Source organism: Bactrocera latifrons, mitochondrion, assembly GCF_001853355.1.
Source record: "Bactrocera latifrons isolate B29 mitochondrion, complete genome".
NCBI classification, from domain to species: Eukaryota; Metazoa; Arthropoda; class Insecta; order Diptera; family Tephritidae; genus Bactrocera; species Bactrocera latifrons.
Window position 1 is genome coordinate 1 of NC_029466.1, and position 15,977 is coordinate 15,977.

At 28.9% G+C, this 15,977-nt stretch overlaps 13 protein-coding genes and 24 non-coding genes across 37 annotated transcripts, besides 1 other annotated feature; 23 read left to right on the forward strand and 14 right to left on the reverse strand. All coding sequences in view use genetic code 5, as the record gives it.

Annotated features, from left to right (window-relative positions):
• AZ357_gt01 lies at positions 1–66 on the forward strand. The gene has a single exon. It is a non-coding gene; the product is annotated as a tRNA-Ile (tRNA).
• On the reverse strand, positions 64–132 carry AZ357_gt02. The gene has a single exon. It is a non-coding gene; the product is annotated as a tRNA-Gln (tRNA).
• A 94-nt stretch (positions 133–226) lies between these two features.
• AZ357_gt03 lies at positions 227–295 on the forward strand. Its single transcript has one exon. It is a non-coding gene; the product is annotated as a tRNA-Met (tRNA).
• On the forward strand, positions 296–1,318 carry ND2 (NADH dehydrogenase subunit 2). The gene has a single exon. The coding sequence runs from the start codon at positions 296–298 to the stop codon at positions 1,316–1,318; it is 1,023 nt and encodes a 340-aa protein (YP_009235819.1).
• A 13-nt stretch (positions 1,319–1,331) lies between these two features.
• Positions 1,332–1,400, forward strand: AZ357_gt04. The gene has a single exon. It is a non-coding gene; the product is annotated as a tRNA-Trp (tRNA).
• On the reverse strand, positions 1,393–1,455 carry AZ357_gt05. Its single transcript has one exon. It is a non-coding gene; the product is annotated as a tRNA-Cys (tRNA).
• Positions 1,456–1,494: 39 nt separating this feature from the next.
• On the reverse strand, positions 1,495–1,561 carry AZ357_gt06. Its single transcript has one exon. It is a non-coding gene; the product is annotated as a tRNA-Tyr (tRNA).
• COX1 (cytochrome c oxidase subunit I) lies at positions 1,560–3,094 on the forward strand (the record flags this gene model as incomplete). Its single annotated transcript has 1 exon — positions 1,560–3,094. A coding segment is annotated over one exon (1,535 nt), but the record flags the coding sequence as incomplete, so codon positions are not given.
• AZ357_gt07 lies at positions 3,095–3,160 on the forward strand. The gene has a single exon. It is a non-coding gene; the product is annotated as a tRNA-Leu (tRNA).
• Positions 3,161–3,164: 4 nt separating this feature from the next.
• On the forward strand, positions 3,165–3,854 carry COX2 (cytochrome c oxidase subunit II). The gene has a single exon. The coding sequence runs from the start codon at positions 3,165–3,167 to the stop codon at positions 3,852–3,854; it is 690 nt and encodes a 229-aa protein (YP_009235821.1).
• A 4-nt stretch (positions 3,855–3,858) lies between these two features.
• AZ357_gt08 lies at positions 3,859–3,929 on the forward strand. The gene has a single exon. It is a non-coding gene; the product is annotated as a tRNA-Lys (tRNA).
• A 2-nt stretch (positions 3,930–3,931) lies between these two features.
• Positions 3,932–3,999, forward strand: AZ357_gt09. Its single transcript has one exon. It is a non-coding gene; the product is annotated as a tRNA-Asp (tRNA).
• ATP8 (ATP synthase F0 subunit 8) lies at positions 4,000–4,161 on the forward strand. Its single transcript has one exon. It carries the CDS (start codon positions 4,000–4,002, stop codon positions 4,159–4,161), a length of 162 nt encoding a protein of 53 aa, YP_009235822.1.
• ATP6 (ATP synthase F0 subunit 6) lies at positions 4,155–4,832 on the forward strand. The gene has a single exon. It carries the CDS (start codon positions 4,155–4,157, stop codon positions 4,830–4,832), a length of 678 nt encoding a protein of 225 aa, YP_009235823.1.
• On the forward strand, positions 4,832–5,620 carry COX3 (cytochrome c oxidase subunit III). The gene has a single exon. It carries the CDS (start codon positions 4,832–4,834, stop codon positions 5,618–5,620), a length of 789 nt encoding a protein of 262 aa, YP_009235824.1.
• Positions 5,621–5,629: 9 nt separating this feature from the next.
• AZ357_gt10 lies at positions 5,630–5,694 on the forward strand. The gene has a single exon. It is a non-coding gene; the product is annotated as a tRNA-Gly (tRNA).
• On the forward strand, positions 5,695–6,046 carry ND3 (NADH dehydrogenase subunit 3). Its single transcript has one exon. A coding segment is annotated over exon 1 (352 nt).
• On the forward strand, positions 6,047–6,111 carry AZ357_gt11. The gene has a single exon. It is a non-coding gene; the product is annotated as a tRNA-Ala (tRNA).
• Positions 6,112–6,124: 13 nt separating this feature from the next.
• On the forward strand, positions 6,125–6,188 carry AZ357_gt12. Its single transcript has one exon. It is a non-coding gene; the product is annotated as a tRNA-Arg (tRNA).
• A 43-nt stretch (positions 6,189–6,231) lies between these two features.
• On the forward strand, positions 6,232–6,296 carry AZ357_gt13. Its single transcript has one exon. It is a non-coding gene; the product is annotated as a tRNA-Asn (tRNA).
• Positions 6,297–6,364, forward strand: AZ357_gt14. The gene has a single exon. It is a non-coding gene; the product is annotated as a tRNA-Ser (tRNA).
• On the forward strand, positions 6,365–6,429 carry AZ357_gt15. Its single transcript has one exon. It is a non-coding gene; the product is annotated as a tRNA-Glu (tRNA).
• An 18-nt stretch (positions 6,430–6,447) lies between these two features.
• On the reverse strand, positions 6,448–6,512 carry AZ357_gt16. The gene has a single exon. It is a non-coding gene; the product is annotated as a tRNA-Phe (tRNA).
• On the reverse strand, positions 6,513–8,229 carry ND5 (NADH dehydrogenase subunit 5). The gene has a single exon. A coding segment is annotated over exon 1 (1,717 nt).
• A 15-nt stretch (positions 8,230–8,244) lies between these two features.
• On the reverse strand, positions 8,245–8,309 carry AZ357_gt17. Its single transcript has one exon. It is a non-coding gene; the product is annotated as a tRNA-His (tRNA).
• Positions 8,310–9,650, reverse strand: ND4 (NADH dehydrogenase subunit 4). The gene has a single exon. It carries the CDS (start codon positions 9,648–9,650, stop codon positions 8,310–8,312), a length of 1,341 nt encoding a protein of 446 aa, YP_009235827.1.
• On the reverse strand, positions 9,644–9,940 carry ND4L (NADH dehydrogenase subunit 4L). The gene has a single exon. It carries the CDS (start codon positions 9,938–9,940, stop codon positions 9,644–9,646), a length of 297 nt encoding a protein of 98 aa, YP_009235828.1.
• A 2-nt stretch (positions 9,941–9,942) lies between these two features.
• On the forward strand, positions 9,943–10,007 carry AZ357_gt18. Its single transcript has one exon. It is a non-coding gene; the product is annotated as a tRNA-Thr (tRNA).
• On the reverse strand, positions 10,008–10,073 carry AZ357_gt19. The gene has a single exon. It is a non-coding gene; the product is annotated as a tRNA-Pro (tRNA).
• Positions 10,074–10,075: 2 nt separating this feature from the next.
• On the forward strand, positions 10,076–10,600 carry ND6 (NADH dehydrogenase subunit 6). Its single transcript has one exon. The coding sequence runs from the start codon at positions 10,076–10,078 to the stop codon at positions 10,598–10,600; it is 525 nt and encodes a 174-aa protein (YP_009235829.1).
• CYTB (cytochrome b) lies at positions 10,600–11,734 on the forward strand. Its single transcript has one exon. A coding segment is annotated over exon 1 (1,135 nt).
• AZ357_gt20 lies at positions 11,735–11,802 on the forward strand. The gene has a single exon. It is a non-coding gene; the product is annotated as a tRNA-Ser (tRNA).
• A 15-nt stretch (positions 11,803–11,817) lies between these two features.
• On the reverse strand, positions 11,818–12,757 carry ND1 (NADH dehydrogenase subunit 1). Its single transcript has one exon. A coding segment is annotated over exon 1 (940 nt).
• Positions 12,758–12,767: 10 nt separating this feature from the next.
• On the reverse strand, positions 12,768–12,832 carry AZ357_gt21. Its single transcript has one exon. It is a non-coding gene; the product is annotated as a tRNA-Leu (tRNA).
• AZ357_gr02 lies at positions 12,833–14,164 on the reverse strand. The gene has a single exon. It is a non-coding gene; the product is annotated as a 16S ribosomal RNA (ribosomal RNA).
• Positions 14,165–14,236, reverse strand: AZ357_gt22. Its single transcript has one exon. It is a non-coding gene; the product is annotated as a tRNA-Val (tRNA).
• On the reverse strand, positions 14,237–15,024 carry AZ357_gr01. The gene has a single exon. It is a non-coding gene; the product is annotated as a 12S ribosomal RNA (ribosomal RNA).
• Positions 15,025–15,977: a sequence feature (control region; A+T rich region).

Sequence of the window (15,977 nt, forward strand, 5' to 3'; positions counted from 1 at the left end):
AATGAATTGCCTGATAAAAGGATTACCTTGATAGGGTAAATAATGCAGTCAATACTGCATTCATTATATTTAATAGAATTAAACTATTTCTAAAAGTATCAAAAACTTTTGTGCATCATACACCAAAATATATTTATTACTTCATGCTATACGCTTATACAATAAAACATTAATATAAATGCAATAGTTGCACCGTAGGCATGTCATAATGTTTAAATAAATAATTAAAAAGATAAGCTAATTAAGCTACTGGGTTCATACCCCATTTATAAAGGTTCTAGTCCTTTTCTTTTTAATTTTTAACAATTCAGCAAAAGTTATATTTTTTTTAATTTTAATAACAGGAACCTTCATTACTGTCTCATCTAATTCTTGATTAGGTGCATGAATAGGGTTAGAAATCAATTTATTATCATTTATCCCCCTAATAAATAATAATAATTTGATATCTACAGAAGCCTCATTAAAATACTTTTTAACCCAAGCCATAGCCTCCGCAGTTCTACTATTCGCCATTATAATAAATTACTTAGGCAACCACCCATTAATTCAAGATAGCCCTACCTATAATAGCTTGATAATTACTTCATCGCTATTATTAAAAAGAGGTGCTGCACCGTTTCATTTTTGATTCCCTAATGTTATAGAAGGACTATCCTGAATAAATGCACTCACTCTAATAACATGGCAAAAAATCGCGCCCCTAGTATTAATTTCTTATACAACACTAAACAATACCTTTTTAGTAGCAACTATCGCCTCAACTATCGTAGGATCCCTAGGTGGGTTAAACCAAACCTCCCTACGAAAATTAATAGCTTATTCATCAATTAATCATCTAGGGTGAATACTAGCAGCTATGCAAGCAAACGAATCAATATGATGTGTATACTTCTCATTTTATACATTCTTATCCTTCAGCTTAACTTTTATATTCAACAATTTCAAAATATCCCATATTAACCAGCTATTTAATTCATTTTTCGAATCAAAAATCCTTAAATTCACCCTATTTTTAAATTTATTATCATTAGGGGGATTGCCCCCGTTCATCGGGTTCTTACCTAAATGACTAGTTATTCAGTCTCTAGTATTTAAGAGACAATATACATTAATAACTATCATAACAATTATAACATTAGTTACTCTATTTTTTTATCTACGGCTATGTTTTGCGGCTTTTATACTTAACTATTATGAAAATAACTGAATTGTTAACACAACTATTAACAATATTTCATTTAAAATAATGTTAATTATATCATTTATCTCTACATTTAGTCTAATTTTAATTTCCACAATCTATTTATTCTTATAAACAAACTATGCAGAAGGCTTTAAGTTAATTAAACTAATAGCCTTCAAAGCTATAAACATAAGTATAAATCTTTTAAGCCTTAGTAATTCATTACTCCTTTAGAATTGCAGTCTAACGTCATTTTTGACTATAAGGCCCAACTTAGTTGTTTATTAACCCTATTTATAATTGTTAATTGATTAAAAAGAATTAATTCTTATAAATAGATTTACAGTCTATCGCCTAAACTTCAGCCATTTAATCGCGACAATGGCTATTCTCAACAAACCATAAAGATATTGGAACACTATATTTCATCTTCGGAGCCTGAGCAGGTATAGTAGGAACCTCTCTTAGAATCCTAGTTCGAGCTGAATTAGGGCACCCCGGAGCATTAATCGGAGACGACCAAATTTATAATGTAATCGTAACAGCCCATGCTTTCGTAATAATTTTCTTTATAGTTATACCTATTATAATTGGCGGGTTCGGAAATTGACTCGTTCCCTTAATACTAGGTGCACCAGATATAGCATTCCCACGAATAAACAATATAAGATTTTGGTTACTACCTCCTTCCCTTACACTATTATTAGTGAGAAGCATAGTAGAAAATGGGGCTGGTACAGGCTGAACAGTTTACCCTCCCCTATCATCTGTTATTGCTCATGGAGGAGCATCAGTCGATCTAGCTATTTTCTCATTACACTTAGCCGGAATTTCCTCAATCTTAGGAGCAGTTAACTTCATCACAACAGTAATCAACATACGATCAACAGGAATTTCATTCGACCGAATGCCTCTTTTCGTTTGAGCAGTTGTACTAACGGCTCTATTACTCTTACTGTCACTACCAGTTTTAGCAGGAGCTATTACCATGCTATTAACAGATCGAAATTTAAATACTTCATTCTTTGACCCCGCTGGAGGAGGAGATCCTATCCTTTACCAACACTTATTTTGATTCTTTGGACACCCAGAAGTCTACATTTTAATCCTACCAGGATTCGGAATAATTTCTCACATTATCAGCCAAGAATCAGGGAAAAAGGAAACCTTTGGCTCTCTAGGAATAATCTATGCTATACTAGCAATTGGTCTTTTAGGATTTATTGTATGAGCCCACCATATATTTACAGTAGGTATAGATGTAGATACTCGAGCTTATTTTACATCAGCCACTATAATTATTGCTGTCCCCACAGGTATCAAAATTTTTAGTTGATTAGCCACTTTACATGGCACACAATTAAATTATTCCCCAGCGATACTATGAGCCTTAGGATTTGTATTTTTATTCACAGTAGGAGGATTAACAGGGGTTGTTCTCGCTAACTCATCTGTAGATATTATCCTCCACGATACATACTATGTGGTAGCTCACTTCCACTACGTACTATCAATAGGAGCCGTATTTGCCATTATAGCGGGGTTTGTTCATTGATACCCCTTATTTACAGGGTTAGTACTAAACCCAACCTGACTAAAAAGCCAATTTATTATTATATTCATTGGTGTAAACTTAACATTCTTCCCCCAACATTTTTTAGGATTAGCGGGAATACCTCGACGATATTCAGACTACCCAGACGCATACACAACTTGAAATGTAGTATCTACAATCGGGTCATCTATTTCTTTACTAGGTATTTTATTCTTCCTATTCATTATTTGAGAAAGTCTAATTACACAGCGACAAGTAATTTACCCTATACAACTCAGCTCCTCAATTGAATGGCTTCAAAACACCCCTCCAGCTGAACACAGCTATTCAGAACTGCCTCTTTTAACTAATTATCTAATATGGCAGATTAGTGCAATGGATTTAAGCTCCATATATAAAGTATTTTACTTTTATTAGAAACTAATGACAACGTGAGCTGCCCTTGGCCTTCAAGATAGAGCCTCTCCTCTTATAGAACAACTTACCTTCTTTCATGACCATGCTTTAATGATTTTAGTAATAATCACAACATTAGTGGGCTACTTAATATTTATATTATTCTTCAATTCATACACCAACCGAAACCTTTTACACGGTCAAACCATTGAAATAATTTGAACAATTCTTCCAGCGATCGTCCTTCTGTTCATCGCCTTCCCTTCTCTCCGGCTATTATATTTATTAGATGAAATTAACGAACCCTCAGTCACATTAAAAGCCATCGGGCACCAATGATACTGAAGTTATGAATATTCAGATTTTATAAATGTAGAATTTGACTCATACATAGTGCCAACAAATGAATTAACCGCAGATGGATTCCGATTACTTGACGTTGACAATCGTGTTATTTTGCCTATAAATTCACAAATTCGAATTTTAGTCACAGCAGCAGACGTAATTCACTCATGAACAGTTCCCGCCTTAGGTGTAAAAGTTGATGGGACCCCTGGTCGATTAAACCAAACTAATTTTCTAATAAATCGTCCTGGACTATTTTACGGCCAATGCTCAGAAATCTGTGGGGCCAATCACAGTTTTATGCCTATTGTAATTGAAAGTCTTCCTGTAAATCACTTTATCAAATGAATAACTAACAGAGCTAATTCATAACTTTCATTAGATGACTGAAAGCAAGTACTGGTCTCTTAAACCATTCTATAGTAAATTAGCACTTACTTCTAATGAAAAAAAAATTAGTTAAAAAATAACATTAGTATGTCAAACTAAAATTATTAAATAAGCTTAATATTTTTTAGTGCCTCAAATAGCCCCTATTGGTTGATTAAGCTTATTTATTATCTTTTCAATTACTTTTATCTTGTTTAGCGTAATAAATTATTACTCAGTAACCCCTAAAACACCTAAATCAAAAACTTCAAGTAAGTATTCAACTACTTCTTTAAATTGAAAATGATAACTAATCTATTCTCTGTATTTGACCCCTCATCAAGTATTTTTAATTTATCCTTAAATTGAATAAGAACATTTTTAGGCCTTCTTATCATTCCATCTGCTTACTGATTAATACCATCCCGATGACATGTTTTTTGAAACTCAATTCTTATAACCCTTCACAAGGAATTCAAAACTCTTTTAGGCCCATCAGGACACTCAGGATCAACTTTTATCTTTGTCTCTCTATTTTCATTGATTTTATTCAATAACTTTATAGGGCTATTCCCATATATTTTTACAAGAACAAGCCATTTAACACTTACACTTACATTAGCACTACCCTTATGGTTATGTTTTATAATTTACGGATGAATTAATCACACACAGCACATATTCGCCCACCTAGTCCCCCAGGGAACACCAGCAGTACTCATACCATTCATAGTATGTATCGAAACCATTAGTAATGTTATTCGACCTGGAACTTTAGCTGTACGACTAGCAGCCAATATAATTGCAGGACACTTACTACTTACCCTACTGGGAAACACCGGTCCCTCCCTCTCCTATGCTATTGTTTCTTTACTATTAATTGGTCAAATTGCTCTTTTAGTTCTAGAATCAGCTGTAGCTATTATCCAATCGTATGTATTTGCAGTCCTAAGAACTTTATACTCTAGAGAAGTAAATTAATGTCAACACACTCAAATCACCCATTCCATCTAGTAGACTATAGCCCCTGACCTCTAACAGGAGCAATCGGAGCTATAACCTCCGTTTCAGGTTTAGTAAAGTGATTTCATCAATTTGATATTTCATTATTTGCTTTAGGGAATATTATTACTATCTTAACAGTATATCAATGGTGACGAGACGTTTCTCGAGAAGGGACCTTCCAAGGGTTACACACCTTACCCGTAACATTAGGGTTACGCTGAGGAATAATTTTATTTATTTTATCAGAAATTTTATTCTTTGTATCTTTCTTCTGAGCATTTTTCCATAGAAGTCTTTCTCCAGCTATTGAACTCGGAGCCACATGGCCCCCCGCAGGGATCCAACCCTTCAACCCATTCCAAATTCCTCTATTAAATACAGCTATTCTACTATCCTCAGGAGTAACTGTAACATGAGCCCATCACAGATTAATAGAAGGCAACCACTCTCAAGCAACACAAGGATTATTCTTTACAGTCCTATTAGGAATTTATTTTACTATCTTACAAGCCTACGAATATATTGAAGCACCATTCACCATCGCAGACTCAGTTTACGGATCTACCTTTTTCATAGCAACAGGATTCCACGGAATTCATGTTCTAATTGGAACAACATTTCTCCTAGTATGTTTAATTCGCCATTTAAATAATCACTTTTCTAAAATCCACCATTTTGGATTTGAAGCAGCTGCATGATATTGACACTTCGTAGACATTGTCTGACTATTCCTTTATATCTCAATTTATTGATGAGGAGGATAAATAATTTCTATCTATATAGTATATAAGTATGTTTGACTTCCAATCATAAGGTCTACTAATTAGTAGTATAGATAATTTTTTCAGTTTTAATTACTTCATCAATTTTAATCGCCATCACCACCGCAGTAATAATGCTAGCTTCTATTTTATCAAAAAAAGCCCTAACAGACCGTGAAAAATGTTCTCCCTTTGAATGCGGATTTGACCCTAAATCCTCTTCACGCCTACCTTTTTCCCTTCGATTTTTCCTAATCACAATTATTTTTTTAATTTTTGATGTAGAAATTGCCCTAATTTTACCTATAGTATTAATTATCTCAATTTCTAATATCATAGCATGGACCACAACAAGAATTGTATTTATTATTATTCTAATTATCGGACTATATCATGAATGAAGTCAAGGAATATTAAATTGATCAAACTAGGGTTGTAGTTAATTATAACATTTGATTTGCATTCAAAAAGTATTGAAATATCAATCTACCTTATAAATCAACCCCAGAATATGAAGCGATTTATTGCAATTAGTTTCGACCTAATCTTAGGTGCTACGTACCCTTATTCTATAGATTTATAAAGTAATATTAATTTAATTAAAGTTTTAATAATTAATTGAAGCCAAAAAGAGGCGTATCACTGTTAATGATATAACTGAGACCAATCTCCAATTAAGGAAGTACGACGTTCAAGAAAAAGCTGCTAACTTTTATCTTTTAATGGTTAAACTCCATTTATACTTCTATTTATATAGTTTAACAAAAACATTACATTTTCACTGTAAAAATAAAATTTTCTTTTTATAAATTACTAAATATAATGCACTACATCCAAGAATTAAATAATTACCCCGACATCTTCAGTGTCACGCTCTACCTTAAGCTACTTGAATAAAAATTTAAAAAGAAAAACAAGAAAATAATTCATAAAACAAACAATAAAAGATAAATTTTCAAATTATTGTTATGCATAATAGATACATGCTGAGAATACTTAACTAATTCACGATATAAATTTTGACCCCCTAAAAATTCAGACCACCCCTGATCAAAAGTCTTACACACTATTAGTCCTAATATTAAAGGATAATTAATAATACCATAAGTTGAAATATAAGGTATAAATCACATAGAGCCAGAAAAATATCTAACCAAATAATTATGCAAAGACTTATTAAAATAAAATAAAGAAACATTAGAGATAAAATACCCAAACAATCCTCCTACCAAACAAACAAATAAAGTTAATAATTTTAAATAACTAGGTAAACAGATTATATAAGGAGTTGGAAAAACTAACCATCTTAATATACTACCCCCCACAATTCTCATTACTAACAAACCGCTCATACCTCGCAACATAATCCAACCCTCATCTCTCAATATATTAAGAGAGCCACAATTTAATTCCCCAGTTATAGAATAATACACTAACCGAAAAGAATAACAAACAGTCAGCCCCGTAGAAAAAAAATAAAGAAAAAAAGAAAATATGTTAATATAACTTAAAGAAACAACCTCCAAAATTAGATCCTTAGAGTAAAACCCCGCCAAAAAAGGTATTCCACACAGCGCTAAATTAGCTACATTAAAACATCCTGAAGTCAAAGGCATATAAACACCTAATCCCCCTATTAAACGAATATCTTGAGAATTATTTATATTATGAATAATAGCACCAGCACACATAAATAGTAAAGCTTTAAACAAAGCATGAGTCAATAAATGAAAAAAAGCAAGCCTATAAAATCCTATAGATAAAATTCTCATTATTAAACCTAACTGACTTAATGTTGAAAGAGCAATGATCTTTTTTAAATCAAACTCAAAATTAGCTCCTAACCCTGCTATAAATATCGTTAACCCAGACAATAATAGTAATAAATCCCCCAATCATCTGCCTCTCAATAAAACATTAAATCGAATCAACAAATAAACTCCAGCAGTCACCAGCGTAGAAGAATGAACTAAAGCCGAAACAGGGGTAGGGGCCGCTATAGCCGCCGGTAATCAAGAAGAGAATGGAATCTGAGCACTCTTAGTCATAGCAGCCAATACAATTAATGCACCAATAACCTCCATTTCAATTCTATTTTTCATGCTTTCTAAATAAAAAATATAATTTCAACTCCCATAATTTAGTATTCAAGCAATTGCTAATAAAAAAGCTACATCCCCAATACGATTAGATAAAGCAGTTAACATACCAGCATTATAAGACTTAATATTTTGAAAATAAATTACTAAACAATAAGAAACCAGCCCCAATCCATCTCACCCCAATAAAATGCTAATTAAATTAGGACTAATGATCAATAATATTATAGACAACACAAATATTAAAACCAGCATAATAAACCGATTAATATTTATATCTCCTCTCATATACTCCTTTCTATAATAAATTACTAAAGAAGCAATTAACAGAACAAAAGACATAAACAACAATCTCATCCAATCAAACAAAAAGGTTATTACAATTCTAGTTGAATTTAAACTAACAACTTCTCATTCTAAAAATAAAGACTGGTCATTCAATAAAAATACTAAACTAGAAGTAAAAAAACTAATTCTAATAACAAATAAAATTAAAAATCTAATTCTACAAATTGATAAATATTTCATGATCTAAAATGACAACCTCATTTCATTGACACCACAAATCAATATTTTAAATAAACTATTTAGATCTAAAGCCAAAATAAACACATATCTCTCTTTAAAATTAACAAATTTAAAGGAAATCAATGAAGAAATAATAAATAAAACTCACGAATCCTACCCCCTCTAAATGAATAGACACCCGAAAAAATCTTACCATGCTGACTATAAGCATATAAATATAAAGTATAAGCAGCTCTAAAAAAAGATAACAAAGACAAAGAAACCATAGTTACCCAAGACCAACTTACAATTCTATTCAACAAAGAAATTTCCCCTAACAGATTTAAAGACGGGGGGGCAGCTATATTACAAGCTCTTAATAAAAACCATCACAAAGTTATAGAAGGCATAAAATTCAATAAGCCCTTATTAATTAGTAATCTTCGACTCCCTAATCGCTCGTATGTAATATTTGCCAAACAAAATAACCCCGACGAACACAACCCATGAGCAATTATCAAAGTGTAAGAACCACAAAGACCCCAATATGTTAAAGTTATTAAGCCCCCTAAAACAATCCCTATATGCGCAACGGATGAATAAGCAATTAAAGCCTTTAAATCAGTCTGACGCAAACAAACTAAACTAATTAAAACTCCTCCAACCAGTCTAATTCTAACCCACACATAGTTATATTTAACACCTATTAATTGCAAAAAAGGAAAAACACGCAACAGCCCATACCCCCCTAACTTCAGCATAATCCCGGCCAAAATCATTGACCCTGAAACAGGGGCTTCAACATGAGCTTTGGGAAGCCATAAATGAACTAAAAACATAGGTATCTTAACTAAAAAAGCCAAAATTAAAGATAAATATAACAAATCATAATTAAATATATAATTACTTAATAAATAAAAATTTATTGTATTTAAATTATTGTATAAATAAAAGATTCCAACCAGTATAGGTAAAGAAACTAACAAAGTATAAAACAATAAATAAACACCTGCTTGAAGACGCTCCGGTTGATACCCCCAACCCAAAATCAAAAATAAAGTCGGAATTAGACTTCTTTCAAAAAATAAATAAAACATAAACAAATTCATTCTTCTAAAAGTTAATACTAAAAAAACTAATAAAATTAAAATATTAAATAAAAATAAATTCTTATAGTTATTATACTTATAAACAGATTCACTAGCACTAATCATAAGCACACAAATTCAAAATCTCAACAAAATAAGACCATAAGAAATAACGTCAATTCCCAAAAAATAAGAAATACCCACAAAATAATTAGTACAATAATTTAAGGCAATAAAAACAAAGGTCACAATAAATAATAAATTTTGAACCATTCAAAATAACCCATTCATAAAACAAATAGGGCTAATAAAAATTATTATAAAAATAAATTTTAACATTGTAATACATTAAACGACTGAAAATAATCATTCCCATGAGTACGAATTATAGAAACTAAAATAGAAAGCCCCAAAGCACCTTCACATACTCTAAAAGTTAAAAATATCATGCTAAAAAATCTTCTGTAATCTATTAAATTTAAATAAATAAATAGAATAAAAAATAATCTTAACACAATATATTCTAAGCTCAAAAGCATTGATAATAAATGTTTACGATTAGAAACAAACACAAAAATTCCTATTAAAAATAAAAAACAAGGTAACCCCCAGTATAAACTTATTAACATTAGTTTTAATAGTTTAATGAAAACATTGGTCTTGTAAACCAAAAATAAGAAACTATCTTTTAAAACTTCAAGAGAAAAGAAATAACTTTATCATTAATCCCCAAAATTAATATTTTAAATAAACTACCTCCTGATATTATACAATTACTACTATACTCTTCCACACTAATCTCAGGATTAATTTTTATTCAAATAAACCACCCCTTAGCGATAGGTTTAATACTATTAATTCAAACCCTACAAATTTGTTTAATCACTGGATTAATAGCTAAAAGATTCTGATTTTCCTATGTATTATTTTTAATCTTTCTAGGAGGAATACTTGTATTATTCATCTACGTAACCTCATTAGCATCAAATGAAATATTTTCTTTGTCAATAAAATTAACAACTATTTCTACTATAATTATATTAATATTAACGCTAACTACTATATTCATAGACAAATCATCCACATCGTTCTTTATTCAAAACCTAGAAATGCACCCCATATACAATTTAACTCTAACTATTCCTGAAAACTCTTTAAATCTTCACAAACTATATAATTTACCAACAAATTTTATCACTATCCTATTAATAAACTACTTATTAATTACATTAATTGCCGTAGTAAAAATTACTAAGCTATTCTACGGGCCCCTTCGGCAAATAAACTAATGAATAAACCTTTACGAACACAACACCCCCTATTTAAAATTGCAAACAATGCTCTAGTCGACCTCCCCGCCCCAATTAACCTCTCAGCATGATGAAATTTTGGATCCTTATTAGGCCTATGTTTAATTATTCAAATTCTAACAGGCCTATTTCTCGCTATACACTACACTGCAGACATTAACTTAGCATTTAATAGTGTAAATCATATCTGCCGAGACGTCAACTACGGATGATTACTACGAACTCTTCATGCTAACGGTGCATCATTTTTCTTCATTTGCATCTATTTACACATCGGACGAGGAATTTATTACGGGTCTTATTTATTTAAACCTACCTGATTAGTAGGAGTATTAATTTTATTTCTAGTAATAGCAACCGCATTTATAGGGTATGTCCTACCATGAGGTCAAATATCCTTTTGAGGAGCTACTGTTATTACTAATCTACTATCAGCCATCCCCTACTTAGGAATTGACCTAGTTCAATGAGTATGGGGAGGATTCGCAGTAGACAACGCCACACTTACACGATTCTTTACATTCCACTTCATCCTACCATTCATTGTATTAGCAATAACTCTAATTCATCTTTTATTCCTACATCAAACAGGATCCAACAATCCTATTGGATTAAACTCAAATATTGATAAAATCCCCTTCCACCCATACTTTTCATACAAGGATATTGTAGGATTTATTATTATAATTGCATCGCTAGTTATTCTAACATTAACTAACCCCTATTTATTAGGAGACCCAGATAATTTTATCCCTGCTAATCCACTAGTTACCCCTGTTCACATTCAACCAGAATGATACTTCCTGTTCGCCTACGCAATTCTTCGCTCTATTCCCAATAAACTTGGGGGAGTAATTGCTCTAGTATTATCAATTGCAATTTTAGCAATCCTACCCCTCTACCATCTAAGAAACTTCCGAGGGATTCAATTCTACCCAATCAACAAAATCCTATTTTGAATTATAGTCGTAACAGTAATATTATTGACCTGAATTGGAGCACGACCAGTAGAAGAGCCTTATGTACTAGTAGGACAAATCTTAACTATTATTTATTTCCTCTATTATATTATTAATCCACTAGTAAATAAATGATGAGACAACCTAATTAATTAGTTAATGAGCTTGAATAAGCATATGTTTTGAAAACATAAGATAGAAAATCAACCTTTCTATTAACTTTACTTAATTTTATTAACCACATATAATAAATCAACAATAGTTTTAGTCCAATAATAAATAATAAAAAATTTAATGAAAACGGTAAAAAACTCTTTCAAGCTAAATATATAAGTTTATCGTACCGAAATCGAGGAAGAGTCCCACGAGCCCAAATAAATATAAATGAAATAAATGTTAACTTTACATAAAACATAATACTAAAAACATCACAACCCAAAAAAATTACACAAAATAATATTCTTATAAATAAAATTCTAGCATACTCAGCTATAAAAATTAAAGCAAAACCACCACTTCTGTATTCAATATTAAACCCAGATACTAATTCTGATTCACCCTCCGCAAAATCAAAGGGAGTACGATTAGTCTCAGCTAAACATATACAAAATCAAACCAATCTAATGGGAAACAAAATCACCAAAAATCAAATTATTTTTTGATAATAATAAAAATCTAAAATATTATAACTTCCAATTAAAAAAACAAATGACAAAAGAACCAGTGCCATTCTAACTTCATAAGAAATAGTCTGTGCCACAGCTCGCAATCCTCCCAACAAAGCATAATTAGAGTTAGAAGATCAACCAGCAATCATAACAGTATAAACCCCCAAACTAGTACAACACAAAAAAAATAACAATCCTAAATTAAATGAAAATAACTTTACAAATAAAGGAATACACAACCAAGCTACCAAAGACAAAAATAAAGAAAAAATAGGAGAAAAATAATAAGAAATATAATTTGACAAAAGAGGATAAGTTTGTTCCTTAGTAAATAACTTAATCGCATCACAAAAAGGTTGGGGAATACCTATTAAACCAACTTTATTAGGCCCCCTTCGAATTTGAATGTAACCTAAAACCTTCCGCTCCAAAAGAGTTAAAAAAGCCACTCTTACTAATACACAAACTACCAAAATTAAACTTCCAACAACTGATAGAATAAGTTCTATAAAAAACAAGTACTGCCTGTAATATAAATTACATAAATAAATCCTAAATTTATTGCACTAATCTGCCAAGGTAGTAAATAATTAGTCACATTCTATATATAAAATTTTATTATTCTAATATCTGGTCCTTTCGTACTAAGATATTATAATGTATTAAAGATAGAAACCAACCTGGCTTACGCCGGTCTGAACTCAGATCATGTAAGAATTTAAAAGTCGAACAGACTTGAAATTTAAGCGGCTACACCTAAAAATTTATCTTAATCCAACATCGAGGTCGCAAACTTTTTTATCGATATGAACTCTCCAAAAAAATTACGCTGTTATCCCTAAAGTAACTTAATCTTATAATCGCTATTAACGGATCAATAACTCATAAATTAATGATTTTTAATAATTAAAAGTTCATTAAATTTTAATATCACCCCAACAAAATACTTTATCTTATAAAAATAAACCAATCCTAAAAAATTTAAACAACATAAAATATAAAGATTTATAGGGTCTTCTCGTCTTTTAACTATATTTTAGCTTTTTAACTAAAATATAAAATTCTATTATAAATTTATATGAAACAGATTATACCTCGTCCAACCGTTCATTCCAGCCTTCAATTAAAAGACTAATGATTATGCTACCTTTGCACAGTTAGAATACTGCGGCCATTTAAATAATTTCAGTGGGCAGGTCAGACTTTAAAAATAACTCAAAAAGACATGTTTTTGTTAAACAGGCGGGTAAAATATTTGCCGAGTTCTTTATATAAACCTAACATATAAAATTACATAAACAATAAAAATATACTAATTCCATCATTATTTCTTTTCATACAAAATCCATGAAAAAATTTTTATAAATAAATTAAAATATAATAAATAATATAATACATAAAATAATTTATAACAAACTTTATAACGATTGCTAATTCTAAGCATACGTCTTATAATAAAATTATTAATTTTTAATAATTTATCTTAAAGCTTATCCCTTAAAATATTCAAATTTATAAATTTTCCAATTAAATAAATAACCAAAAAATCAAAAATTTGTAAATTAAATTTATTTCTAAAAAAACTAGATACCTTTATAAACGAATAACATTTCATTTCTAATAATCTATTTAAAATAATTTTGACACATTAAATTTCATAAATTATTAACTCTTATAAAATCGAGATTAATATTCTTAAATATTAATTATTTGATAGACCCTGATACACAAGGTACAATAAATTAAATTTTCTTTTCCTATAAAAATTTTTCAAAATATTTCAGTTATCTTTCACAATACTAATAAACTATTATTAACATTATTTTTTCATTAAAAATTACTAAAACATTTAATTAAATAATTATTTTTAATATATTATATCAAAAAACAATATAAATTAATAAACAAATTTTAAATCAACCTATATTGATTTGCACAAAAATCTTTTCAATGTAAATGAAATGCTTTACTTAATAAGCTTTAAGTTGTCATTCTAGATACACCTTCCGGTACATCTACTATGTTACGACTTATCTTGCCTTAATAACAAGAGCGACGGGCGATGTGTGCATATTATAGAGCTAAAATCAAATCTACAATCTTTAAAATTTTACTATCAAATCCACCTTCACTAAACATTTAAAATTTAGATCCGTTTAAATAAATTTATTGTAACCCATCTCTACTTAAACATAAGCTACACCTTGATCTGATATAAATTCTTATAAAAATTATAGAAAATTATTATTCTAATAAAATATTCTGATAACGACGGTATATAAACTGAAAAACAAATTTAAGTGAGGTACATCGTGGATTATCAATTACAGGACAGGTTCCTCTGAATAGACTAAAATACCGCCAAATTTTTTAAGTTTCAAGAACATAACTACTACTACCTTAGTGATTAAATTACATTTTAAATAATAGGGTATCTAATCCTAGTTTATTACTAAAATTTACAAGCCTCAAAAACTTCCTATAAAAAATTTTTAAATTTAAAATTTCACCTAATAAATTTAATACTATTCTATTATAATAAATTTTAACTCACACTGAACAAATTTTATTCGCATTATTTGTGTAACCGCGGCTGCTGGCACAAATTTAGCCAATACTCTATGAAATTACTATTTCCAAATTTCTTTGATTAATAAAACTATTTACTGAGAATACAATTAAAATTTACTTATTATTCAAATAAGCAAAAACTCACGCAAAAACTTACATATAAAATAAATCAATAATAAAATACAAAGCCAAAATAAAACTTTAATATTAACAAATAATTAAATACATATAAAACAATAATAAACATAAATATTAATCTAAATAATATTATCTAATCAATAAAATAAAAAAGTTAGATTAAACTTAAGTAAAACCAGTTAGTAATTCCTCCTGGTCAACAATTACCCCCTAAGTAATATGCCGTTTTTCATTACAAAAATTAAATGAACTTAAACTTATTACAAGAATCAACTAACCTTTAATTTTAATAACAATTATTTAATTTAATTTATGATTAAAATAATTAATCAAATTAAATATAAATAACAAAAAAAAATTAGGATGAAAATTGAAATAATAATTAAATTAAATAATATAAAAAAATTATATTATAAATTAAAACTTTAATTAATATTTCAATTTTCATCTAATTTTTTTTTTTTTTTTTTTTTTTATATAAATTTTATAAAAATATTAAGTTTATTTATAAATATTTTATTCATAAATTTATTTTAAATGTAAATTTATTTTTTTTTTTATATAAATATTAAAGATAATTAAACGATATACCAAGTTAAGATTAATATATATATATATGTATATAAATATTTAATTAATTAATATATATCTATATTCATATAAAAAAAAACCTTAAGATTCATAGATGAATAACAGTATTATCAATTTATTAGTATATAATATAATCTAACATTATAAACATTGTTATAAATAAATATTAAAAATAAATTTATTATAATCATTTATCTATTTATATGAAGTTGATCTTTTAACTCTCGGAAATGTCTATATTGGAATTTTAAATTATCTAGATTCATAATAACTAATTTTTTAGACAATACTTTTTTTTATTACTTAAATCACCTAATATTAATTTAATATAAAGCTATACATGTCACTTAAATCTAAGTATAAAAAAAAAAAAAAAAAAAAAATTAGATGAAAACAGCTTATTTTAAATGAAATAAGTTTATTTCATTC